Source organism: Talpa occidentalis, unplaced genomic scaffold, assembly GCF_014898055.3.
Source record: "Talpa occidentalis isolate TD23 unplaced genomic scaffold, MPIMG_talOcc4v2.1 talOcc4.13, whole genome shotgun sequence".
Classification (NCBI taxonomy): Eukaryota; Metazoa; Chordata; class Mammalia; order Eulipotyphla; family Talpidae; genus Talpa; species Talpa occidentalis.
The window spans coordinates 50,347,460-50,375,024 of NW_023601322.1; the positions used below are offsets into that span (position 1 = coordinate 50,347,460).

Sequence of the window (27,565 nt, forward strand, 5' to 3'; positions counted from 1 at the left end):
TACTATGGAGGGCACACAGTTTCTAGTATAACTAGTAAGGTCAAGGGCATGATCTTGGGAATACCTTGTGAAAGGTCGCTGCAGGGACCAGGAGTTTCAGGTTGCTGAGTTAGTTGGATGTAGAAACTGAGAGGTTGCATAGGCATTGCAGGAATCATCTACGTGCTTATCGAAATCACAATGAATTATGAATTGAGTCAACTGCATTACCGGCTATTATATCTGTTAGACTGTTACAAGGGATCTTAACTCTACTTCTCATTCTGAGCACTTATTGTTTTTAATAATAATAAGCAATAATCAAGGATAATTCTGTTTTTCTTACTGACTTATATAATTGGCGCTTAAAGGGCAGAATGCATGAATGAATGCTATTACAGGTATGGAACAGATGTAAAAATGATAATGATAATTAATGCCAACGCGGAAGCGGGCGCCACGAAGTTTTTTTTTTTTTTTTTTTTTTTTTTAGTCTGTTGTAGTCGGTGAAGGTTTTCTGGGCCCTAATACAGTGCTTGCCACATGCCCCAAGCATTCACTAAATATTGGTAGATTGAAGGAGTGAAGGCCCACTTCAGTACTCCACTACGCCTGCGCAGAAGCCCTCAGCCCCGGCGCTCTGCGCCTGCGCCTCTGCGCCTCCGCGCCTCTCACGCGCAGGCTCCCTTTCGCGCTCCGCTACAGGAAGTGGGGGCACTGCAGGCCTCCGTAGCCGTGGGCGGGGGCGCCCGCCCACCTTCCCACGCCTGCGGGCCGGCCCTCCGCCGTCCACGTCCAAGACGCGAGCGTGGAGATGGCGGCTCAGAAGATAAACGAAGGCCTGGAGCACCTCGCCAAGGCCGAGAAATAGTGAGTGAGAGATCCTCCCTGGGCCTCTGCGCGGGGCCGGGTCCCTGGCCTTTCCCGGGCCGTTGGGCCGCCCTGCGGGCGGGAGGAAGTGGCGGCGCCGCGGAGCTGTGACCGGGCCCCGCCGCGCCGTCCCCGGAAGGCTGCGGGGACCTCGGCGCCCGGCGGCGACCTCCGGGGCTGAAATCCGGTCGCTGCTCTCCTGGAAGCGTGGTGTGTCTGCCCGGCTCGAGGTCATCTGCGCGTATCATCTGGTCTCGCTTATGCGGAGCTTCACGATCTCTGTCCCCTAAACTGGACGATGAGTTGTGGGGGTTGCCCCGTGCGTCGTTAGAGGGGGTACTGGCCTCTGCCTGCTAGGTGGCCGCAGCGTTGCTCTTCTGTCCGTCCATTTGTCACAACCAGAAATGTCCCCTGGAAGATAAAGTCGCCCTTTTGAGAATTATTGATCTAAAACACTCCTTTGTGTTGGAGAAGAGGCTACAAGTTTACCCAGAAAATTGCTTGGTGCACCGTTGTTATTCCCTATCACACTGTTCGTGGGGGCAAGAACTATGCTTTCTTAGGCTCTTTGCTTGTGTTAGCTTGTGTAGGCACACAACAAATACTTGTTGGAACTGAGCTGATTCTGTTCAGTCAATCCTTTTGATACTTCCCTTTTCCTCAGTTTCATTACTTCAGTGAATTTTTGTTTGGTAGTTAGAAGTTATGAAAAGTCGGTATCGTTCCCTGTGTTAAATGCTTCATGTACCTCAAGGTGAGTTCTCCACAACAACTTAAGTAGAGATTCTTAATTTTACAGAAGAGGAAGTGAGACTATAAAATGGACTCGATCCTTAGTTCTAAGGATTAAATAACCGTTGGACCAGGTTAGATTTATTTTTTGACAAATGTGACTTTGTGGACAGTGGCCTGGGGCCCGGGGATTGAGTATTTTGTCATATTTAATAAGCAAGCATTCAGGAAGTTCTCTCTGTGTTCCTATATCAGCCACTGGGTACACTGGGGTGACCCAATGCAGCCCCTTCTGTAGCAGTTTAGAGCTCACAGGCGGGCACATTGCTAAAGAGATAAACATAAGGTATTGATTCTAAAACCAAATTACATTGGGAGGGGAGTATTTGCTCCACTTATGCAGTGAACAACTGTCTCAATTCTAACACTACCTGGAGATAGCATAGATTCCATAGATTAAGGGTTCAATCCTTTAAAATTGCCCCCACTCACTTCAGATGTCAATCACAAGTCAGAGGTTCCTAGGTTACTGACAACATCTGTTTGATTTATTTGACAGTGAATTTATTTAGGTAGCAGCCCACAGAACTCTGAGAAACACATTTACCATTTTATTAAAGGATGTGATAAAGCATATGGGTTAATAGCCAACTGAATATAAGGCAAGGACTAGGGGAATTCTGCGTGCAGAAGCTTCCCTCCCTGTGGAGTTAGAGTGCGTTATATCTGTGTTCACCAACCTCTAAGCTGCCATTAAGATTTTATGACGCTGCCTTCAGCTGGTCATGATCAATTAATAACCCATTTCTAGTCTCTCTCCCCTTTTCTGGAGGCTGAGGCTAAAAATTTCAAGCTTCACATCATGACTTGGTCATTCTGGTGACCACTCCACAGTAGGCGCCTGCCAGTGTTACCTCATTAAAATAAAAGATGCTCTGTTAGCTATATTTATTGTGATGATATTTTGCAATACATACAGATCCCAAGTCATTATGTTGAGCACTTGAAACTACTAAAATGTTATAACATTGATATAAACGTATATAGAAATGTTATGTAGTACAATGTTAATTATACCTTCAAAAAAAAAAAAAAAAAAAAAGATTCCCCCAGTGCTGTCATCACATAGGAAGTTATAAGGCTTTTGGGAGGAGCCCTGTAGGAATGTGGAACAGAGACCAGTATGTATTTTACATTCTTTCACAGGGATTAAATGTTAGAATGGAATATACAGTGTCTTCAGTGGAGATACAAGTAAGGAAAAGTTGTATCTGCGGGGTGGAGGGAACAGAGCTGAAACAGTGACTTTTCCATGACTCTCCTGAATGAAAGTATAAGTGCAAGTATAAGCAGGACTGGGTCACATTTTCCAGATCGAGTTGACAAGCTTTAATGATTTGACTGGCTATAGGAGGAAAGGCTTGATTTTTAGGTTTCTGATTTGGGAGATGGAGTGGAGGAAGAGACCTTCAGCCAAGATGGGGTACTGATGAAGGCACATGATGATGGATGGGTAGGGCTGGAGTGTTGCTGAATTCAGGTTTGAATTTGTTATGTTTGAAGGGCCTCTAGACAGAATTGTCAGTAGGTGGGCCAAGAGTTCAGGCGAGAAGATTTTGATTTCCTTCTTTTTTCTACTGAAAATGTGGTTCAGTATTACCAAGTCGTTTTGTAATTATAATTAATCCCGCAAACAGATTGTGGTTTGTGAGTTGTTTTGTTTGTTTGGGCCAGTGGAAACTGATCAAACTATTTTCTCAATAGAATTTTCTTTATTGACTCTTGACAAAAATAGTTAAAAAAAAACCCTAATGGCCTTTAAACCTATATTGAGAATGCCTTCTCTCTTCCTAATCAGAGGTGTTTAGTTGAGTGGGGATGATTTGCTATATTTTTAAATCTTTGACTCTGCACACCTGTAGCACATACGGTGATCAAATTAGTGTATCTTGTTTGGTGGGATTTTAAAAATTCTGTTAATTATACAGTATATATTGAATGCTTTGGAGTAGGAGTGTTTGCTGTATTGAACTGCGTCTGTTTTGTGGATTAGACACTGAAATTTAAGGATTTTATTTTTCTGAGCAATAAAATTCTTGGTAAGCTTGAAAAATTGTGTAAGTAAATTTTAATTGGGAGAAAATATGTTCCTTAAAAGTTAGGGTCTCTGGACAATTCAGACAGTTATCACTGTATGTACTTCTGATAGCCCTTGCAGATTTCCTCTTTTTCAGTTCGGGAGCTTGCCAGTTCTTTGAAGCCAGCAGACTTTCACTAATTGATTTAAAATTTAAGATGTGTGTTTACTTAGTAGTACTTTTGCACATTCAAGTTTGACAGTCCTGACTTAGTTTAAACTGGAATTTAAGGCTGGAAATTGTTTTGACATTAAAAAAATAAATATTACCGAAAGGACACATAAGATAAGGACTTAAGGGCCTCCCTGGTGGCACAGGCGATTGAGCGCCACACTGTGAAGCTGTCCGCAGCCTGTGCAGCGCCAGCTGGCAAGAATCCTACATGGCGGCAGACCTCTCCTGTCTTGCCTGCTGCTCCCCTCCGCAGTGTATTTCATCAGTCTGCCTGTTCTGTTCCCCGCTCTATCTTTGGTGAATCCTCTCATCCTCCCGCAGATCTGACCTGTACTCTGGTTCTTGTATAATAAATAAATCTTTAAAAAAAAAAATAAGGTAAGTACTTAAAATTGTCTTGCAGTTTGGATCTTAGAAGTCATGTATATCTGTTGTTTACAACTTCCTTGTCTTTCTGATTTCCCGCAGTGGTGATTAATGACTCTCAGCTTCTTTTGCTGACTCCCTCTGTACCGTGTCTTTCTATCCTTAGTCTTTCTGATCTCTCTACAATTCTTGGAGTATACTGTTAACTCTTCAGTGTGTGTCTTCCCTCTCCTGAATTTCAGGAACTAAGTGCGACAGACTTAGTTAACTTTGTCTTAAATAGTGGATCTTTAGAACCTATTGATTTGCATTTTTCCTTAATTTGACTTTGTTACATCCAGTCTTTTTCATGCTGCCATATATATATTCCCCATATTTTCATGTATTTACATGGTCTCACCAATCCAACAGCATATTTGATGCATTGCTTCAAGGGCGACAAGCTTTTATGTGCTTCAGGGCTTGTTAAAGATGGATTGTTGCTCCTGCCAGAATTTCTGGTTCTGTATGTCTGGCACATTTCCAGGTAATGCTGCTACTTGCCTCTCTGATGACCATGCATTGAAAACCTCTGCCCAATCTGGGTTTTATGCAGATATATCAATAGGAGGAAAACCATGCCTATGACAGTGGGAAGGAGAGTAGAGGTTGAAATTATTTTGGATGGAGGTGGATGAGATGGGGACTGAGGGTCTGATGACTCTCCATCCCCCATCTTTTCTTAATAACCTACAAGGTCATTACAGTCATGACTACTGACTACTAAATGTGGTTGGTAACTTCTGTTAAATGTGTCTTCTTTTCATTTTAGCTTGAAAACTGGTTTTTTAAAATGGAAGCCAGATTATGACAGTGCTGCCTCTGAATATGGAAAAGCAGGTATGTATGTGGGCTCTAGCCCTGTCACTTCAATGTGTAGTCTTAGAGGAGGCTGATAACTTCATCTTGCTCTTAATGCTTCCTATCCTATTGTAACAGTTGGGAAAAAAAGAAAGAAAAAAAGAGCCAGCCCAAGCCCTTGCATTTTTCCTACTTGCTCTCTTCAGGTGTGTTGAGGGTTGAGTTAGCAGTCTACTGCTCCCTGTGTTGTGACAGTAGACATGGGTGTGGTGTGCTGCTGCAGATTTTAGCATCATTTATATATATATTTGAAATTTAGAAGTTGTGTATTACTACAGGGGTTATACCATATTCCTTATTATACTCATTATTATTGAATTTTTTTTTGTGAACCTTTTTAAAAAACCTAGCCTTTATTTTAAACAGATCTGCAAATTATGTTTAAGTTGGCATGTGGTTTTTTGAGCATAACTATTACACTGATAAATGTACCAGGTGTTAAGTGATATAAATATTTTTAATAAATTTACCTGTATTTAAGATAAAAGTGATTTGAATTGTGGAGTGATAGCTTTCAACTTGTTCACTGTTATTGCAGGTATAGAGCATAATTCACCATTGAAGTACCCTGAACACAAGTTTGCAGTTGTGTTTCAGCAATACCAATAGCCCAAGTAGATCAGATTTGATATACTAGCATATCTTTAACAAAAGATAAAGTGCTTTTGACAAACTTTACTTTTATGTAGCATCAAATTAAAAAGAACTGCGATAAATTGAAAATAAAATAGGGGGCCTCCCTGGTGGTATAAGGGGTTAAGTCTCAGCACTGTCAAGCTGTATGCAGCCACTGCAGTATGATCCCCAGCCAGGGAGATAACCCATATGGCACAGCAGACTTCTCCTGAATGCCCGCTGCTCCCCTCAGCAGTGCATTTCAGGATAGATTTTTTTCGTTTGTTTATTTTCTTTAAGGGGTTATAGAAAATGTATTTAATCAATAAATTTTTGAAAAGGTAAAATAGAAATCCAGGGATGAAAATGTTTCAGTAGTCTGTTTACTTGTATTTTATTAAAGAGAATTTAAGAATATATTTTTAATAAATATTTTTTTAAAGCAGTGTCCTTCTTACTTATTTGTAAGCAACTTTTGGTAAGTTTTCCAAAATGTGCAGGATCATATTTTCGGACATCTCCTAATTGTTTTGTTGGAATGAGTACACACCAGCAACCATAATATTTTGCTTCTTTTGGACAGTGACATCTTTTTTCATAGAAACTTGGGCAATGTAAAAGCTTTATTTTAAAAAAAATCTATTGTGTTTTAGACATTTATTTAAAGTTCGTGCTTTTCAAAAAGGTTCTTAGTAAAATATTTAATGTATTTATTGGTCTTTGGTTGTAAGATAATTTAAAAGATGCAATAAGCTGTGAATAATGGACTGTTTTTATTATTGTTTGTAAAACTGGTGAAGTAAGGTACTGTCTTGTGTGATAGTTCCTGCTACTTGGGATAATTGTATTGATTTTATTTTCTTGAAGCTTATATGTTGATGTTAGAAGGACTTCTTGTTTTTGAGTGGAAGTAGCACTGATTTATTTCCAATAACTTACAATTAAAAAAAGACTTGAAAATACTTCCAAGTTTTTGATAACTGAAACAGTTGTAGGAAAAATGCTATACAGAAAAGTAGTTTTTTATAGGTATGTGAAAATTCCTAAGTGATATTTAACTAAGTTAATATATTTTCTAATATTACACAACAATGCAGATTTTGGTAATGATTCATTTAAGATGTTTTTAATGATCAAAATAGAAAGTATGTTTTTTGTTCTGTTTCAGCTGTTGCTTTTAAAAATGCCAAACAGTTTGAACAAGCAAAAGATGCCTGCCTGAGAGAAGCTGTTGCTCATGAGAATAATAGGGCGTATCTTTTTCAGCCTTTGTAAAGGAATTCAACAGTTTAATGATTTTGATAGAAACACATTATTTTTTCTTGTTAGACATTTGCCGCGTGTGGACTACAATGCTATTAAATCAGAAAGTGTTAAGAAGAATTCTGCATTTTTAACTCTAGGGGAGCTTTTATGAGACTTTTGATCATAAGGTCCACAGTTTTGCAACACTATATTTGGGAATTTATTTCTATTGTTTCTGCATTTTCTTGGTGATGGCTTTTATTTAGGATAAAGTGAGGACAATCTACAGACAGGTGTTAAGGATTAAAGAAGTACACAGGTGTTGGAAATATAGAAATCATGTTAGTATTTTAGAGTCTTCCTTAGGTATTCGAACTATGATTTACAAATAGTTTAAAGTGATATATTTTCTTGGGGTATTTTAAAACTTGTCAGCTAAAAAATGTTTATTTCACTTTCCAAATTAGAGTTGTAATCTTACGTTTTAGTAAAACACATCAGATTAATGCATAATGAAATTAGTTGAAAGTGTGTTGTATTTTGATAGTATTTTTGTGAATTGTATAGTTTGAAGAGACATCAACAGGCATTAAATTACTTCTTTACCTGTTTGTAGGATTTGTCTTTTGGAACCAAGTGGGGCAGTGACTTACTTAATTTTGTCTTAAATAGTAATCTTTAGAACCTATTGATTTGTTTTTTTTCCTTAATTTTGACTTCGTTACATCTAATCAGTCTTTTTCATGCTGCCAAGTAAGTAAATATTCCCTATATTTTCATGTATTTACAGAATACTCTTTTAAATGTTGCTGTTTTGCTTAAGTTATAAATTCATAAATAATGATTCTGTATTAATTTAAATGTAATAGTCATTTCTTTTTGTTTTAGTCTTTTTTTGAACCTTAAAAACTAAGTCATTTCTAAGATAGTGTTTAAGTTAAACTTACAGTAAATTTTGGGGGTTATTTTGTTCAGTAACCTGTGAAAAAACAAGTAAGTTAGACTCTCTTTTCCCCTTTTTCTTAATAGTTCCCTGTGGAGAGAAACAGGAAGCTTTCTCCTTACATGGAGGGTACTTAATTTGTTTCAATACATGAATTTAAGTTTGTCAAGTAGAAAGATTTAACCTTTCTGAGCCTTACTTAAATTTGCATCTGTAAATAAAGTCCCTTTAACTCAGATGTTTATGTTTCTAAGACATTATTGCCCACAAAAGTACAGGGAAGAAAAATTATATTGTGTGGTAGTACAGGCTGAAGTAATATATGGAGCCTGAACCAGTTTTAGTTGCTTTAACTTCCACTATGTGTGGTAGAAAGTTTTTCTTCCCCCTGTATCTTTAAGAACTCATCCAGGAAATTATATTCTCTTTGCAGAGCTTATGAGCAAGCCGGCATGATGTTGAAGGTCAGTAATGTGTTCCAGCTGTTCCATAGGTAAAATGAATTGACTACATGGTGAACTTAAATTTCTCTTGAGATTGAAAAGTCTCCTTGTTGTAAGGTTAGGGATCCTTAGTTAAGATTTCTCATCCAAAGTAATGCTTATTGGACCTGTGGGGTACATTTGTGTATCTGAAGATATGGAGTTTTATTTATTTATTTTTAAAGATTTATTTATTTATTTATACAAGCACTGGGTACAGTCAGAAGCGTGGGAGAGTGAAAGAAGTCACCAGAGCCAGAGCAGGGAACAGAATAGGCAGACCAACAAGTACACTGCTGAGGGGAGCAGTGGGCGGCAGAAGAGGTCTGCGTGCCATGTGGGACCCTTGCCGGTGGCTGGGGATCGAACTGGCGCAGAGCTTGCGGGCAGCTTCGCAACCCAGCGCTCAACCGCTGTGCCCCCAGGGAGGCCCAGATATGGGATTTTAAAAGTGTAATTTAAGAGGGCCTCCCCTGGGGGCGCAGCTGTTGAGCGCTGGGTTGCGAGGCTGCCCACAGCCTCTGCAGCGCCAGTTCAATCCCTGGCCGGTGAGGGTCCCACAAAAAAAGTATAATTTAAGAGAGAATGTTTTAGAGGGAACTCTGGAATGTTGTAAGCCTTGTAACTAGGAGAGAGTACCACTAAACGGTGAACTGTGTGGGAGGTTACTCTTTGGATTTTAGGACTTTTTAATGTAGTGAAAACTTATAAATATACATTTGATACTACTGATGGGTTATAAAAAGGACTTATATAAATCTGTCAGTGGGCATCAAAAAGCATCAGACTTAAACTTTGCTATTTAACTCTGATTTTCTTTGAATGGAATATTTGGCTAATGTGCCTATGCCACTTTTCATATTTCTGCTTAAAATCAGGTTGGAAATTAATATTTTGTTTTGTTGAGACAGACATTTTATGACACTGACTCTGAAAGTATGCCAAGTGGCAACTCAAATTTTGTTTTTATGTTCTCTAGTATGTTAAAAGCTGTTTTGAATTGTTATAAAGATTTATTTTAAGAACTTACATTTTAGTACATGTTTTATTTTTAGTTTCTATGACTTTCATAATTTTACTGAATTTTTAAGTGAATACATACTCATTATAGAACATTTAGAAACACTGGGAAGATTATAGAATGTTAATAACATGTTTAATGTTTTCCACCCAGTTAGTTTACTGTACACATACAATTTCTTATATAGTCTGTCTGTATGTCTGTCTGTCTGTCTGTCTCTCTCTCGCTCTCACATAATGCTCTATGATGTGGTTTTTGGAGTCAGTGGGTTTGGCTGGGTCCTTGGGTTCACTCTGGGAAAGGTTTCACCAGAGCTCCCCTTTCAGCGGCATGTAGCAAGTTTCTCCATGAGACAGAGACGTTAGTTATATTTAAAGAGCAGGTTTATTAGGGAAAGGGGTCAGAAGAATGAAGGACACTTGCATGACACAAGCGGGCAGAAAGAGCTGCCCCGAAAGGGAGAGGTTTGCTGAGAGAGGCCGCAGGCCGCCTTGAGGAGAGCTGCCTCTGCTAGGAGAGGTCAGTGAAGTACCAGCATGGTGCAGCTCCCGGGCAGGCAGGAAGCTGCTGCCCTGCAGAGGGAAAGAGTTGGAGAAAAGAAGCACCTGCATAGTCAGAGGTAGTCAGAAGGACTGCTGCCCGGTGCCAGTGCAGGAGACCGCACTGATACAGTCTTCTTTTTGGAAGGGGCTCACCCCTTCATGGAGTAGCCTGTTTGTTGCTGATTTTGGATAACTGCAGAATCCTAAAGGAACTGGAGATTTCAGAGTGGGCCCAATCTCTATGTCTTTACCTTTGGGTCTGTGCTCCAGACACTCCCTACAGCAGTCTGAAACCTGCTTGGGCCTTATGCCTTGTGATAAGGCACTGGCACCTAAGGATCTTGATCTCTATAACTGGGTTAATGGTGATGTTAATCCCCTCTACCCTCACCTCTTTGTGTGAGTCAGGTTTTAGTTTTGTGATGACTCCTTTTGGTTTTCTATTCTTTCCTCCATTACTCTGCACATAATTGTGTATCTTACTGTTAAATATTAAACATTTAACTTTCAATGAAGATTTTCTAATGTCATTTAAAAAATTCTTTGTTAATATATGTCAAGGACTTTAAGAGTTTTTATAGCCTTTAACCCAGGAATTCCAATTTTGTGAATTTATCATAAAGTAAAATATAGCATAGATTTAAACATAAGACTTTTCGTGCGGCAATGTTTAAAAAGAAGGCAGCTATCTACACTTTTACTAACAGAAAGAAGGCAGCTATATACTTTTAGAAAGAAGGCAGCTAGCTACACTTTTATGTAACTATAGTGATAAATCTTCTCTGATTGAAACATAAACCAAATTGATATTTGGTGATACTAATCAGGTTATTGGAAGCAATTCCATAGCAACTAGAACATTTCTATTTGCTTAAAGAACCAGGTGTCTGCCCTGGCCCTCTTTCATACTTTCCCCCAAGAACTAGGGAACTCTCAGGTGGGTTGCTGTTATTGTCTTGGTAGACTTTGGCGTGTTATTGGGATGTACTATCTTAATATGCTAGAAATGCTAGAACACTATAAAATTCTCAGACTCACCTTATTCTAACAGCCGTATTAATATAATATATGAGTCTTTTTATCAACAGTTACTATGCTGATGTTTCTTTTGCTGTAGTATATTTGATTTGAGAATTTTTTTTAAAGATTTATTTATACAAGAACTGGGGTATATAGGTCAGGGGCATGGGAGGGTGAGAGAATTCACCAGAGAGAGCAGGGGGAGCAGAACAGGCAGATGGATGGAGGACACTGCTGAGGGGAGCAGCAGGTGAGGCAGGAGAGGTCTGCCACGCCATGTGGGTTTCTCCCTGGCTGGCCAGGAATCGGACCCCCGCTGTAGAGGCTGTGGACAGCTTCACAGCGCAGCGCTCAACCTGCTGCACCACCGGGGAGGCCCTGATTTGAGAATTTGAAAGGTTTACTTCTTTGGATGAAAGGGAAGTAAACCTATTGGACAGGTAAAAGGACAAAGGAAAATGCCTCTTGGCATGTGCTGGCATATAAATTAAACATCTTGGACAGTCCTGGGCAACAATGGGTGTCTAACCTGTATGGGCCACAGTTAATTCTGTGTCATACACACCTTCATGTTCATCCCCCAGCCATGCTTAGCCAGTAACAGTTTGTAGCTGGAGGCACAAGGAAGACCTGGGGACTTTGAGATCAACCTTTGAGATCTGTCATTTTACAGCTGTATAATTTCATATCCTGTTTGGGCCACAGAAGTGATAATGCAACTAAGTACACAAGCCACTGAAAGTAGGCATATTTAAATTTTCTCCATAATTTTGCTGTGCTGGAACATAGTAAAGAGTCTATAAGAGTGTAACTTTGAAGTAGGCTGCCTATTGGTTTTTATGGGAAGGTATCATATTATGATTGGGCCTTTGCTATTCACTATCATGCTAGATTTAATGCAACAGCAAGGAGCTTAATTTTTGAGCATATGATTTAAATGGTACTTCATATTACTTTCTCATAGTTATTGCTCTTTATGTCTCATCTACTAGAGCAAAACTTATGGACAGTGGCCTGTGTTATGTTTCCTTTTATCCCCCCCCCAAAAAAAAAAGTCTTTTGCATATTGTGGATGCTCAGTGTATATTTGTTTTTAATTAGAGGATAGGTGAATTAGGGGAAGAAATAATCTGTAAAGGGTACAGTGACCCTCAGGACTAAAGTGGGTGAAGTAAATTTTGTTGGATTTACCTTTCCTTCCTTTCAATCATTCTTAAGCATATACTATAGATTTCCTTATTCTTTCATTGGCCTATGATTTCTATAACAAAAGATTTTTCACAGGGTTTTGGGGATGTATTAACTGATATCATTCCACTTGAATTTGGTAGCAATTTTATTTTGTGTATCTTTCAAACTGTTTTGTTATTCTCCATAGATAAGTAATAAAAAGTTAATATCTTGAAGTTGATAAAAATGATAACATAGTTTTGTATTCAAATGAATTTTTCAACTAAATGAGGGGCTGAATAGGCAGATTTGAAAACAACCCATGAAATAGCACTTGGAGCCTCCTTTGATATACAGCACTTCAATTCTACATAGATAATGCCTATATACTTTACATCTAAGTTCCAGGTGATTTTTTTTTTTTCAGGTTAAAATTTTTGATTTGGAGGTAGTAGATACTAGTACCACATGATGCTGAGATTTATGGTATAATGATAAGATACAGAGTTTTTCTGTGGTTGATGCAATACAGCATGGAAAAGGGATGCAACTTGGAAGAAGCCAAAGTAGAGGGGAATGACTGAAATGAAGGGGACAGGCTAGATGTGCCAGGGAGTAGGGAGTGGGGGGAAATACCACCATTTCCAGGAGGTTTAATGGGGTGAGATACAGCTGAGGCCCATTCTCTTATTGTCCCGTGGACATGGAAACTTGCTGATACCATAGCTTTTGATACATATATGTATGTGCACACGCGCGTGCACGCACACACACACACACTCTTTAGGAAGGTATAAAAAACAGAACTTTTGCAAAAGTATCTGACTTTAAAATACTAGTTCAAGCAAGATGTACTTGGAAATGAAATACAGCCCTTGGGCTACCTACAGATTTGCAGCGTTTGACATAGATAGACCTCATATGGTAGGGAGTCAGTAAATGTTTGAAGAATTGTAAATGATTAAAAAGAGTAATAAGTAAGTTTGTACTATTTGTATAGTTTTCCTGAAGCTGAAATCATGATGAACTCTGTAGAAATAAACTGATAATAGTTTTGATTTGGCTAACGAAGGTTGATGGGGAAAATAACTATGTGAAGGCATTTCATTTTAGATATATTTATTGTTGTAAAATATTTTGAATCATTTACTTTCATGAATTAGGGATAGAATCATTAAGTTTCAGATTGTTAACTCCATTTCTAAAGTTTGTACATTTGCTGATCTGTGCTATATCCCTTGCCTACAGGAGATGCAGAAACTCCCAGAGGCTGTTCAGCTGATTGAGAAAGCCAGCATGATGTATTTAGAAAATGGCACCCCGGACACAGCAGCGATGGCATTGGAGCGAGCTGGAAAGTGAGTGTGGGACACAAGTCTCTGTATGGAGGTCATTCTCTTTTTATTATAAAGTCCTGTGAAAAACAAGTGTTTTTTCCCTCATATAAGTCAAATTTTCTTGTCTAATTTAGGCTTATAGAAAATGTAGATCCAGAAAAGGCTGTACAGTTGTATCAACAGACAGCTAATGTGTTTGAAGTAAGTTTGATTTTTATTTTTTCCCAAAGTGCTTAAAATTTTAGATTCATAATATGTAGGAAAATAGAGAGAAATACAGTGGCTACTTTTTAAAACTTTTCCATGCTCTCAACTGAACTCTATTTCTAATATCTTTCTCTTGGAGTAATGAATTGGGCCAGCATCTTTGGTGGCTCTTTCCCTAATCATGTTCTGTTACTTTTGGGAAAAAAGATTTCTGTATCAAAACAGCCAATACTCCCTTCTCTTTGATTTCTTTAGAATGAGGAACGTTTGCGACAGGCAGTTGAATTACTAGGAAAAGCCTCCAGACTGCTAGTTCGAGGACGCAGGTAAGTCTTCTAAAACTGTCCATATGTGTCTGTGTGTATGTGCCTTCAGGCCACAGCTAGAGTAATTTGGGGAATGTCTTATTAATCTTTCTCATGCAAGCCATGGATTTGTCAGCCTATCAGTAGAAAAAATGAAGTCTGTTAGATGGCACATTTGAATTAAATATTATTAAAATACTGTTTTTCTAATGTATAATTCCAAAATTTATCATGGATTTTGCTTTTATTTTTGAGACCCGGCTCAGCATCATGAGAGAGAGCAGTTTCTTGTGTTGTGTTGATGTGTTTAAAAGGTGGATAAATCTAGGGCAACCATAAAACCTTTTATTTAGCTTGCAAATTTATTTTATTGCTTTTTTACTTTTTAGTAAAAATGCACTAAAAATGATAGCATTTTAAGCAGTGTTTGATCAAAATTGGAAAAATTTTTCAGTTGTAGCAGTATAAAATTGCTTTATTTAAGGAATTTGAGAATTGACAAGTATCACTGAGTATGTGTGGTATGAAAGCATTAAAAGCCAAATGCCAAAAAAAGCTGCCACAGTACTTCTAGGAGGAATTTAAGCAGTACAGACTAAGAAAAGCATGAGAATCTGTACTAACGAAAAGAGAGTTGAGGATTGATATAAGGTGGTAGAAAGAATAGCAGTAGCTTGTGGTCCTCTTCCTCCTTGGACACAGTGTACCAGGATCACACAAAGTTGTTGCCCTTGGGACAGAACTGAGGATTTGGCAATTGTCTCCACAAGGAGATGAGACAGAGGCCACCAGAAAAGGGAGGAAAGCCCAAGAAACAGTCTTGCATAAACAGGAATAATACCAGGGCACTGGGAGAGGCATCGTGGAATCTTCCACTGTGTCTGTATCGCATCTCTTCTTTATCTACTCATCTGTGTGGGGACTTGGGTTGTTTCCATAGCTTGGCTACTGTAAATATGCTGCAGTGAACAGAGTGGATATATCCCTTTAAACTAGTATTTTTGTATTCTTTTCCTAGGGATCCAGTAATCCCTTTCCTAGGCATTACTGTATTGTATGATACATCTAGACACAAACAAACCAGAATAAGCTGTTGAAATTTAGCTACAGAAATGATGTAATAACCATAAGGGGGTGGGGTGGGGTGGAGGTGTGGAAAGCAAAGTGTGGAGGGACCCAGTGGACTATGGTAGGGGATTATTGGGGCTTTGGTGGGTGGGGCATGATAACATACGTTTGAAGACTTGTGAACTGTGCCCCTAAAACATGTACAGTGTTGTAAACCAATGTCATCACAGTAAACATAATAAAAACATTTTAAAAATAGTCAAAGATAATTGAGACCATTTCTTTGATATTTGAATATCTTGAACCTTTACTTTGATTATAATCTCAAATTGAGGCTATCAATTGCCTTAAAGAACAAAAACAGGTAATTTTATACTTTATGCAAATAGCATCTACTAAAGAATGACATGAAATTTAAATTTTTTTGTTATATTTAGTTAAATGGTTACCTCATATAGTTAGTTAACACAAGACTAAGATTTGATCCTAACTGAACAGTATTTTAGTTTGTATCTTAGTATAGCAAAATCAAATTGTCATTTAGTACATAGATATTTGTCTCCTGCTCTTCCTCCTTTCTGAGCCATTAAGTCACAGGATTTAGATTTCATGTAGGTAGTTGCTTGGGGGAGGCCTTAAGTCAGTCCTGGAGCAGTGTTCCCTTCTGGGAAAGACCTTTCTAGGCAATTGATAGACTTATTGGTGAGACTTAAGTTCCTGTGCCTTCCAGAAAAGATCTAAGGTAGCTGAGCAGATTGGTACCCTTCGTAGTTGGTTCTTAGTGACCCATCAGATCCACACAGCCTTCCTAGAGCTGTGCTGTGATTCCCTAGTAGGAAGAGATTCTAATTTCCATTTCAATGCCACCCTTTACCTGCCCTCCCCACCCTCCTCATCCCTACTTCTAAGACTCACTTAAAGAAAAGTACTTGCCACCAATTGACAGTCACTACATGGAATTGCTGGGAAAGCTAGATGTGTGTGTAGCAGGAGGGGGAGACTATTTAGCATAGTCATTGGAGTTGAAGACTTAATTGGGACCAGTGGAAGAGTTTTGTGTCCTGAGGAAGGTGTTCCCTGACTGCTGGCATGAGTGAGGTCCTGTGACATCTCCTATCCTGTGCCCATAGTTTTTTGTGTGATTTACATTTTGTTTCATTTTTTAATTACCGGAAAAGCAATTTATTCTCTTTTTTCTGTAACCAAATATATTTTGTTTTGTTAGGACTATTAAGCATTTCCTCTGGGTTTCATTATAGTAAGTAATGAAATGCTTCCTGGATATGTGTGAAAATAGATTGACTTATATATGTCTATTTCATGGAATCAGAGTTGATTGGATTTTTTATTTTTATTTTTTTGCTACAAACCCATATAAATATACAGTACTTTATAATAGGTGGCTGTTTTGTTAGGCAGCTAATTAGTTCATGGAAATATTCTTTTTATGCCATGGAAATGAATGATTCATTTAGCCTTAGTATATGAAAGTTTGAACTACTGAAAGTCCTACTAGAATCTGGACGTGCCTCACAGAATGTTCCACTATAATTTATTTTATAAAATAGAATCTGTGATAAATTCGTGGTCACAATTACAAATGATAAAAATATATGTAAGCCCCCATATTATTTTTCTATTTCTGCACAACAAATAACCACAAATATGGTGGTTTACAACAGTCACCTGTTGCTTGGTCCTCTCCTCAGGTTTCTCCAGTTTGGAATCATGGGTGGGGCTGCCATCTCATTCCAGCTCCTGACTGTAGGCAAGGTTCCTTTCATTGCTGCTCTGGGACACACGTCTGTGTTCTGTGTTTCCTTGTTGGATGTCAGCCAGGACCGCTGTCAGCTCCAGAAGTGCCTGCAGTTCCTCTGTGCCTTCTGGGTGCCTTCAGCATGGTAATTTGCTGCTGCTTCCAGGTTGGCAAGAACAGAATGGTGTCTATTGACTCCATCTCTGTTCCTTTAAGGGCATGCCTAATTAAGTCAGGCCCATTACTTGATTTTTCTTTGATTCAATTGATTATAGTATCCTACTCATAGGTACAAGTCCCATCATATTTCACAGCTGTGCCTGCATTCAAGGGGAGATTATATACAATAAGTGTATATGAGGAACAGACACATCGGGTACATTCTTAGAGTTCTGCTACCCTGTCCTATTTATAAACTAACTTTATTCCCCAAAACGTAGCTGGTTGGTCTTTGCAAATTGCCACATGTGTTTCCGCAATGAATGTTCTTTTATGAGGCTGTAATTTGCCAGGACAGAGCCCACAATAATTCAGTTTAATGTATAACATGAGTTAAACTAAGCATGAGAGAGAGAGAGAGAGAGAGAGAGAGAGAGTGTGTATGTGTGTGTATCTGTCTGTCTTACCTATACAGATACTTTGATTGTTAATATATAGGGAAACAGTATAACAATTTTTTTTTTTTTAATTTGGATCATAGCATACCTCTTCTGTATCCTAACAGTGCAAACTACTTACCCTTTTTTTACTGATGGGATGAGAGACATAGGGAAGACTGCTAAGTTTATCCAGTTACAAGTTAGGTGATAGGAATTCCTGGATTCAGAGTTACTACAACTTCACAGGGAGATGAGGGCCTGACCTCACATAACATGGGATCATGTCTGGGGATGTAAGAAAGGGGTAGGGCCTTGGAGGAAAGGGGAACATTTTTGGTGATTCTTTTCCTCTTCTGCCATCTGAGTGGGATAAATAATAAGGAAAATGTGTGAGAGCAGACTGAAAAAATGAATAAGTGGATATTGAAGATGTAAGGTGTCAGGAAATGACTTCTGGGCTATTCACCTGTCTGTCCACTGCTGCCCTTCCTGGCATCAGGGATGTGTTGGGGCTCACAGAGGCAGGAAACATGGAGTATATGACTAAGGACAGAGAAGGAGAAGTAGTTCTTCAGCAAGGGGGCATTGTTTTTAGAGCATCTGGATGGCCTTTTAGTGGAAAGAAAGAAATTGGAGATGAATCAGGGATTGTCTAACATATTTCATAGATAGATTTGATAGATACTTGTTAATGGGTGATCCTTGCCAGACTTAAAACTCCCCACTTGAAGTGATCTTTCCTTAATTGCTTTCGCTTTGTCTGCAGGAATAATGGAGCATGGTCTCGCTCATTGCAGGAATTTAGAAAACCTAAATAAGAGACCAGGAAAAAGACTAATCAATACAAAGTAATAATCAAAATCAACAAGCAACTATAAACCAGAGACACACTGTGGCGGGGGGAGAAGGGAGGGGCGGGGAGAGGAAGAACTAGAGTCAAAATAAAGGGGGGGGGTGCAATTGTATGGGGAATATAACCAAAATGAAAATGCATACATTGTGCAAAGATGAAAAATAATGTAAGAGCTATATAAAATAAAGTATTTAAAAAAATAAAAGACAAGTCAGATGAGCAAAGCTTATGGAAATGTGAAGCAGTTGCTAAAGGCTTGATGTTTCCTTTATTTCTAAAATATGTGATGTCAAGTATATTACAAAAGTTACCTCTGCTGTGGAATATTTACACCTGCCTTGTTTTACATTTCTTTGTTTCGTCTTTAGGTTTGATGAGGCGGCACTCTCTATTCAGAAAGAAAAAAATATATATAAAGAAATTGAAAATTATCCAACTTGTTATAAGGTATTCTTTGAAAGTGCTTATTTTTGTTTTTACATTAGATAATTTTTCATATTGGTGTCATGTACCTCAGTCCAGGTCCCATGAATATTTGTGTATATTTTAAAATAATACATATGGTCCTATATTTTTGGTTAAGATAGAATGAACAGACTATAGCCTAGTCTGATCACAACTAAAAATTTTGGACAAAGTGCAAACAGCAATTTCTCATGGACTCTGAAAAGTAACTAAAATGAGGACGACTGTGCAGAGGAGTAAGTACTTGGAGAAGCAACCAATATGGGAGTTGATTTCCAGGGTTTTCCCTCTTTTGTCTTGCAACATTGCCTTGAGAGAAGCCTCCTGTGTGTGCAGTACAGGTCCAGTAGGTAAAGTCCCACTGAATCCCATCTGCCCCATCTTTCTAACCAGACGAACTAGAAGAATTTTCCTTTTCTTTTCCTCTGCTTTTCTGTGATGAGCCCCTGTGATGGATCTTCAGCTTTGTGGGGTGCAGATAGAACACCAAAGAAACCCAGTCTCTAGCCAGCAGACCTGGGAAGACCAGCTAAGAGAGTAAGGAGAAAGTCCCACAAAGGAGAGTGGGGAAGGGAATTCCCTGAGCACATGTGTGCACTATCAAAAGTTGTAGATTTATTTTAGCTTTGCGTGTTTGGGACACACCCAGAATGGCAGAGCATAGGCTTTGAAATAAGATTAAATTACTGTGCAGGGCTTCTGCATGGGGCAGAGCCAGAACAGCAGAGAGAGGGACTAGACTCAAGTCCTGTCCACCCAAAGCAGACAACCAGCAGTCTGAGCCTAAATGGGGCCAGTGCCTGCTGAAAACATCCACACTCTACTGAGAATTAATGGAAGGTTTACGCAGCGTAAGAGTGTCTGGGGTACAATCTCTTAAGTGCTCGCATAGGAAGAACCAGGAAAACATGACCAGGTTGTAGCCACATAATTTGTATTTAAATGAAAGGATAAATATGTATATTATCGTCAAAACATTCAAAAATCAGTAACAAGAAATCTTTGTTAGAAAGCCCTTTCAGATGAATTAAAAAATTAGTAAATTCATGATGGTGATATGTGCTAACAGGAAAATAGAGGTGATACTTTTGTAAATTATAATATTCTCTTAAACATCAGGGAAAAACAGTGTATACATGCAGTAACCCAACAAAAGCATCTCAGATTAGTGTTGTCCAGTGAAAATGCAGTGTAAGCCACAAATGGGAGTCACATAGGAATTTCAAGTTTTCTAGTTCCATGTTTAACAAGTGAAATTAATTTTAGTGATTTATCCAATATATTATACATATCCAAAGTTATGTATCTCCAGAATGTTATTTTAAGAGCTAATCAATAATTATTCATGTGATTTTTAAATTTCCAGTTTGTTTTTACTAAGACTGAAATCTGATGTGTATTTTACATTTAATTAATTAATTAATTTATTTATTTTTAAAGTTGATTTATTTATGCATACAAGAGCTGGAGTTTAGGCCAGAGGTGTGGGCTGTGACAGGATTCACCAGAGACGTAGGTGGGGAACAGAACAGGCAGATTGACCCAAGTACACTGCTGAGGGGAGCAGCGGGCGAGTCAGGAGAGGTCTGCTGCACCATGTGGGCAACTCCTCCCTGGCTGGCCGGGGAGTCAAACTGGTGTTGGAGAGGCTGCATACAGCTTCATAGGTTGTATCTTAACCCCTTGAGCCATCAGGGAGGCCCTCTATTTTACATTTAAATCTGGATTTGAGCTAACTGCATTTCAAGTACATAATGATCGCATGACTAGTGATTACCTTATTGGTGATTGTAGTTCTAGGTTATACCAATATGACAGTTTACATGCCGGTTTTCTAGAGAAAAGACAAGTGATACCAACTAGATATGACTCAGATGTTGGAATGATCAAATCAGGGCTTTGAAACAGCTGTCTTCACTGCCTCAGGCGATAGAAGTAAATACAGCTAAAATTAATGGACTAGAGGACTGACTTAAAAAAAAAAAACAAAAAAAAAAAAACCAAAACTTTTTCTAGAAACTATAAAAACTAAAAGAATTCTAAAACTGAAAAGCAAATGTCTTAAGTAAAATACTGAATGGGCTTAATCGGATAATGGAGATGAGGAAAGATTGGCTGAATTTAAAGATAGAGCAATAAGTTATCTTAGTGAGCGAGAGATTTTAAAAAAATTGAAAAATGTTTTAAGAAGAGCTATTTGTTGATAAGATCTTACTAGTTTTTGATACTATGGCTGCTTTAATTGACTTACAAGTAAATTGACTTTATTTTTTTTTAAAAGATTCATTTATGCGTACAAGAGCTGGGGCACAGTCCAGAGGTGTGGGAGGGTGAGAGGATTCACCAGAGACAGATTGGAGAACAGAACAGGCAGATTTCCGAAGTACACTGCTGAGGGGAGCAGTGGGAGAGACAGGAGAGGTCTTCTGCACCATGTGGGTTGCTCCCTGGGGCTGGGGATTGAACTCATGCTTCAGAGGCTGCGGATTGCTTCATAGGTTGTGTCTCAACACCTTGAGCCACCACCAGGGAGGCCCCTAAGTTAATTGACTTTAGAGTTTTCACTCATATATCTTTTCCTAGTAGTTCTTTTAATAATTTTAAAGTATAATTGTAGTTATTCCTCCTCATCTCCCTTTTTATTCCCCTTTCAAGATTAAACAAATAGATAGCTAAAATAAGTTTTCTTTAAAACATGTCATGGTTGTGTGCCAAAACTTTGTTTTTGTTAGTCCAGCTATAGTCCTCAGGCCAGCTGTGTCAGGACCATCTGGGTGTTTGCTAGAACCCCCAGTAGGATCATAGGCTGGCCTTGGGCCTACTGTAAACTCTACCTGTTTTTTAAGTAGACTGGGTGGTGTATTTGCACTTTAGACTTTAAAGTGTTATGTTCTTGGATATTTTTCCTCAGATGTCTTGAAATCACTGCAAAAGTATAAAGCTTTTTCTCTATAAACCAAAGCTCTGATAGTTAAATTCTAGCTTTCAGAAAATAAATAGACCTAAGTTTGGAACATAATCATTTCTTTTGTTTTAGAAAACAATTGCTCAAGTCTTAGTTCATCTCCACAGAAACGACTATGTGGCTGCAGAAAGATGTGTCAGGGAGAGCTACAGGTAAGGTGCCAGTGTTGTTTCCATTTTTCTTTCTTAATTGGAGATTGCTCCTTAGATATATATTTGTGGCCATGAAACTTTTTTTGTTTTTTAATTTCATAGTGATAGGTGTGCTTGACCACCATTTCAGCTTTTACAATAGAGACTTCACAAATTGTGTTCTTACCTGTATATTTCTCTTGGGAACTTCCATGGGAATGAGTGACTGAAATGATGAAGTTATATTTATTTTCTAAGAAATAAGAAAAAACAAGGAAAAGTTCTCGTATTATGTGTTACTGGAATATCAGAATGAGGGATTTTCTTGTTAGAGATGTTCAAAATGGGCAGCCTCAAAACTGTCAGCATTTTGGGGATTCTCTGTCAACCTGTCATGTGTAGTGTGGGGTGTGTGGCCATGTAGCGTGTGTGGGAGCCTACAGCGCTCCCTTGTAATGATTAAAAATCCCCCCAGACATTGTCAAACATCTGTTGGGGGCAGAATCATCCCTGGTTGAGAAGCGTTCTGTGAAGGAACAGTTGGAGATGTTTGATTCGTCCTTGCTGTAGCATTCCAGGGTTCAATGGTAGTGAAGATTGTGCTGCACTAGAACAACTTCTTGAAGGATATGACCAGCAAGACCAAGATCAAGTCTCAGAGGTCTGCAACTCACCTCTTTTCAAGTACATGGACAATGATGTAAGTGACCTTTTGGTTAGCATTTTCCTGTGCTATAAGATTATTTTTCTCTCATGGACTTGAGATTTTCTCCCTCTACTTTTCATCTCAAACTGGTATTCAAAAAAACCCTTACTCTCAATTTTACCAAAGATTTAGTTTGTCTGGATTAGCTCTCTGGGTTTCTAGCCATTTATTTAACAATTAACTGCTGTCTTGATCTTACCTTTTCAAATTCAATCCCATTTCTCAGCTTCTCCTTCCATTTGTTGGCCTTTATAGGCTGCTTTTAGTTTATTTTCTTCTAGATTTGTGACAGAGGCCCATCCCGTAGTGGCTTCTACAGCTCAGTAGCCTTGTTAGAATCCCACTTCTGTCACAACTAGTTGTATGATGCTGTGTATAAACTCACTTACCCTTTCTGTAAACATAGAGAGCTTGTCCCTGACTTGCCAGCCTCTCATGAAGATTAGCCTGTGTGTGAAAAGTGACCTTGCAGGATGCCCTTCATGTAGTGTGCCACACTGTGGGTTTCTCTTGCGCTTTATTTTTGTTCACTTCCATTTCAGTGGTTCAGTTTGTGAGCTCCTGTTCATTTGATCCTGCAGCTTTAGTCTTGTCCTGGCATCAGACCAGTTAAAGACCTTCATTTTTTTAAATAAATGATGTATCTAATGTAACTAGTTTTATTATAAATAAATTCTCACATAGGCATTTGTAAATTTGTATTTGTTTTAAGTGTTGTCCCTAGCTTACACTCGTCATTTATTCAGCAGATCTTTATTTTATAGGTATTACTAGTATTATGTAACTCAGTACGTTCAGATTATCTCACATTCCTAAGTGTGACATATTGCTGAAGGCAAAGTAGTGTTGAATGGTTTTTTTGGGTAGTTTTTCCATCTAAAAAAGAGCATTGGTTGGGGCCTCTGGTGGCCTAGGGATTGAGTCTCAGCACTATCACTGCTATGGCCTGAGTTCAAGCCCCAGCCAGGAAGCTAACCCATATGGCGCATCAGACCTCTCCTGTCTCGCCCACTGCTCCCCTCAGCAGTGTATTTCAGTAAATCTACCTGCTCTGCTCTCTGGTGAATCCTCTCACCCCTGCACCTCTGGCCTACACCCCAGTTCTTCTTTTAAAATCTTAAAAAAAAAAAAGTTCTTCTTTTAAAATCTTTAAAAAAAAAAACAAAACAAATGAGAGTGTTGGTTTTCATGAAGTACAGAACTTCCTGTAGCTCTGTGTTTTTATGATACTATTGTTGAACCTTGGTTATCAGGATTCTAGTGATCTAGCTTTTGAGACTATGCTGTGTCATTTACAGTATGCGAAGCTTGGCCTGAGTTTGGTGGTTCCAGGAGGGGGAATAAAGAAGAAAGCAGCAGCAACACCACAGACCAAGCCTGACGGTGCCACTGCCACTGCTGCCGAGGAAGATGAAGATGAATATGCAGGAGGGCTGTGCTAGGATCTTGGTTTACAGAAAGAAAGGGAATGATGCTGACACACCACTCATGGACTTCGACTTCTCGCAGGGAATCCAGACTTCATTGCAGTCATGGTTTTGAATGCTAATAAAAACAATTTTTAGTTTCCATTTCCCTAAATCACCCATTGTACCCACTACCTGTGAAGTATTTTCCGGTTTGTTTTCATGATAAAAAATTTTTCTGAGACACCAGCAGGAATTAACAGAAAAATGCATTATCAAAATTGATTTTAAAATTTTCCGGCCAAATGCTAGAGATTGTGTTTTAACAAAAATCATAGATACTCCTTTCACTTGGGCTCTTGTAATTTACTATTAGAATTTCTTTGTATTTTATTTAATTATTGCTGCTAAAAGTGAAGTTTACTGGTTAAACAAAATAGTATTTAAACTTTTGTTTTGAAAAGAAAAATTTCCCCTATGATATTACATACATTTAAATTATTGAATAGTTAAGGGGCAAGATTGGGACAGGAAGCTATATTGAGCATTACAAAATAATTTAGCCTAGTGAAAGACACATTTAAAGTCTTATGTGAGTTTGAAAATTTTGGAGGTAGCACGTTAAAATGACTTTCTAAATGTCTTCAGTTCTCTCTGGAATATGGTTATTTTTTCAACCAAAAGAGTGGCTGTCTCTAAACTCACTTGGTTCTTGACTAAATATGAACTAATAAGGGCCTTTTTAATGCATTCTTGCAAAAAAGTAATATTTCCATCAGCTTATATATGTATTTCCTCTAAAGTAATTTCTAATTCATTTAGAGTTGTAACTGAACAGGTAATTTAATATGTGAAATGTCATATACTATAAAAATTTAGCTGAAAGGAAAGTATTGTTTTTATTTATTTTTTGGGTTTTTTTAAAAGGAGTGCTTTTTTTTTTTTTTTTTTAATTTATTTATATAATAGCTGAGGTACAGGCCAGAGGAGTGGGAGGGTGAGAGGATTCACCAGAGACAGAGTGGGGAGCAGAACAGGCAGACAGACCAAAGGCACTGCTGAGGGGTCTGCCGTGCCATGTGGGAATCTCCCTGGCTGGCCCGAGATCAAACCCATGCTGCAGAGGTTGCGGACAGCTGCACAGCGCTGTGCTCAACCCGCTGCGCCACTGGGGTGGGGAGGCCCAGAAAGTACTGTTTTTAAAGGATATATATTTAAGGTACTATACTGCCAATATTTTAATCCTTAATGGTATTTCCTCAAAGGTTAGTTTTGAAGCATTCCTTTTCACCCTGTGTGGCTTAGACCCATCTCCCAATCTGTTATTGGAAAGAGACTCCAGCCAGCAGTGAGTTCTGCAGGCAGATGCCACCCAGAGTAACTTGTCTCTCTCATGCTCTACTCATCATAGACTCCTACCTTTTGTGAGTTTTGTAAAAGATTTCCTGCAAACACTAAGGTAAATTATTGTAAATTATTTTAGTCACAGTTGGCTAGACAGAATAACCACCTTGTTTGGCAGGTGTGCTTGACAGGTAATATATTAGGATAGAAATCTTGACTGACGGTCTGACTCAAACACATTAATAAATTTAATATTCTGATTTCTCAAGTTACTTGCATACTTCTGGGAAAAGCTCCTTTTCAATAATTGTATGGAGATTAACTTTGAACAGTCTCAACAAAGCTGTATTTAAGAATTTGTGTTTTAAGACATACTAATGTTTCAGAGATCTCATCATTGCTGTCATACCCTGCAGCTCCGGTCAGCAACTTCTGGAGTCTGATTAATACCCATTTGAGCTAATTAATAATTTGTTTAAAAAGATTTAGCAGTACTTAAGAGATATTTCAGAACATTTGTTTATAGACCATACTACCCATTACAGCCTTGGAAAAATTATTTTTACTTTTACACTTTTCTTATACATTAAAAAATCCCAAAATGTGGAATAGTTCAGTGCGTTCTGTAGCAGCAATGTGACTGAGCCTTAATCAACCTAAGAGGCTTTATAGAAGCGTAACCTCTCTCCACCCTCCCTGATCCACATTTCAGAAGTAGTGTGCAGTTCTTTTTTTTTTTTTTTTTTAGTGTGCAGTTCTTAAGAACTAGTTTAAGAACATTTAATGACTAGTTTAAGAACTTGTAAATTTTCTTTGATGTCAGGGTTAGTTTATGTGGTGTCTAGTAAAGAGCATTTGTTCTACCTTTATGTATTTTATTTTTCCACTTAAGTCTTTTATCCTGAGAGTTTAGCCAGAAGTGGAAAATTTGGTGTTTACAACAGGAAATTATTTTCCAGAACTTGTGTTACACTTTTACCAAAGTGGAAGTCTGCATGAATATGCTCAGAATCTAATATTCAATGTTCTATAATATTATAAGTGAAGTCAGTCTACAAAATATATTTAATATATTGAATTTATTTGTACATATGCAGAGTATGGTATTTGTGTATGGAATCTGTGCTTTATTCCTATTTTTTCCAGCTCTTTTATGAGTAGGATATTAAATATGTTATGGAAATGCAGATTATTGCCTCTATAGGAAGATAATTATGAAAATAAAATTTAAAACTATGGGCATGATTTTTTTTTGCTGTTACTCATTTTGCTTTGCTCATTAATTTTCTTTTTTTCCAAGGGAATGTTCTCAATTATAAGATTCTAATTAAAGGATATACAAGAACAGCAGTTAGGATGATTTTAAACTATTAGAATTTTTTTTTTAAGATATTGATCATTCAGTTACTATAGTACTGTATTATCTTCTACTTGGGGGAGATGGAAGACTTTAGTATTTATTTCAAGGGGATAATTCTTTCACTGCATTAAAAGAGAAAGTCATGCCATTAAGAGCCTAAGAAAACTAGTGTGAACTGGCATTGTTTTGCATTTGTATGTACTTAATGCCTTAATTTCCAGTCATTTTCCTATAATTAGTTATTTATGAAGTGTGTGCTATGTAATGTATCTGTCTTTCATAGGATAGAAATTGATCATATGATACATGAACTTAAAAGTTGGAGTAGGAGCTAGAAATAACGCAGAGGAAGGAGCTGTTCTTGCCTGTAATGTGATAATGCATTTCTGAAAGGACACCGTGGGGTGTTCCGTGCGTGCTCTGTGGTCACCTGGGATTTGTAGCACTAAGAGGAGGTGGCTAGGGAAGAGAAGCATAATCTGTCTCTTCATTTGACCAGTTGCTGTCATTAGACCAATTAAGGGCTCAGTAGTGACTTTGATATAAATTTTTTTTTTTTTTAATAGAGGCATGTTTTATTTGTTTGTTTGGGTACAGTCAGAAGCGCGGGAGGGTGAGAGAATTCACCAGAGCCAGAGCGGGGAGCAGAGCAGGCAGAAGGACCGAAGTACACTGCTGAGGGGAGCAGCGGGCGGCAGGAGAGGTCTGCGCGCCATGTGGAACCCACCTTTGGTGGCCGGGGAGCAGCCGGGGATCTAGCCGGCGCTGCAGAGGCCGCGGGCAGCTTCGCAACCCAGAGCTTAACCGCTGCGCCACCGGGGAGGCCCAGATATAAAATTTAAGGACATTAAAAATTTCTTGAAAGA

The 27,565-nt window shown here is 38.4% G+C and overlaps 1 protein-coding gene across 1 annotated transcript; it reads left to right on the plus strand.

Annotated features, from left to right (window-relative positions):
• The first annotated feature begins 735 nt into the window (after positions 1-735).
• On the plus strand, positions 736-24,173 carry NAPG (NSF attachment protein gamma). The gene is made up of 12 exons (XM_037508849.2): positions 736-849; positions 5,071-5,138; positions 6,943-7,027; positions 7,755-7,772; positions 8,396-8,426; positions 13,446-13,555; positions 13,669-13,735; positions 13,997-14,067; positions 18,691-18,769; positions 21,825-21,904; positions 22,454-22,583; positions 23,888-24,173. The coding sequence occupies exons 1-12, from the start codon at positions 794-796 to the stop codon at positions 24,029-24,031; spliced, it is 939 nt and encodes a 312-aa protein (XP_037364746.1). The 5' UTR covers positions 736-793; the 3' UTR covers positions 24,032-24,173.
• The last annotated feature ends 3,392 nt before the right edge of the window (positions 24,174-27,565 follow it).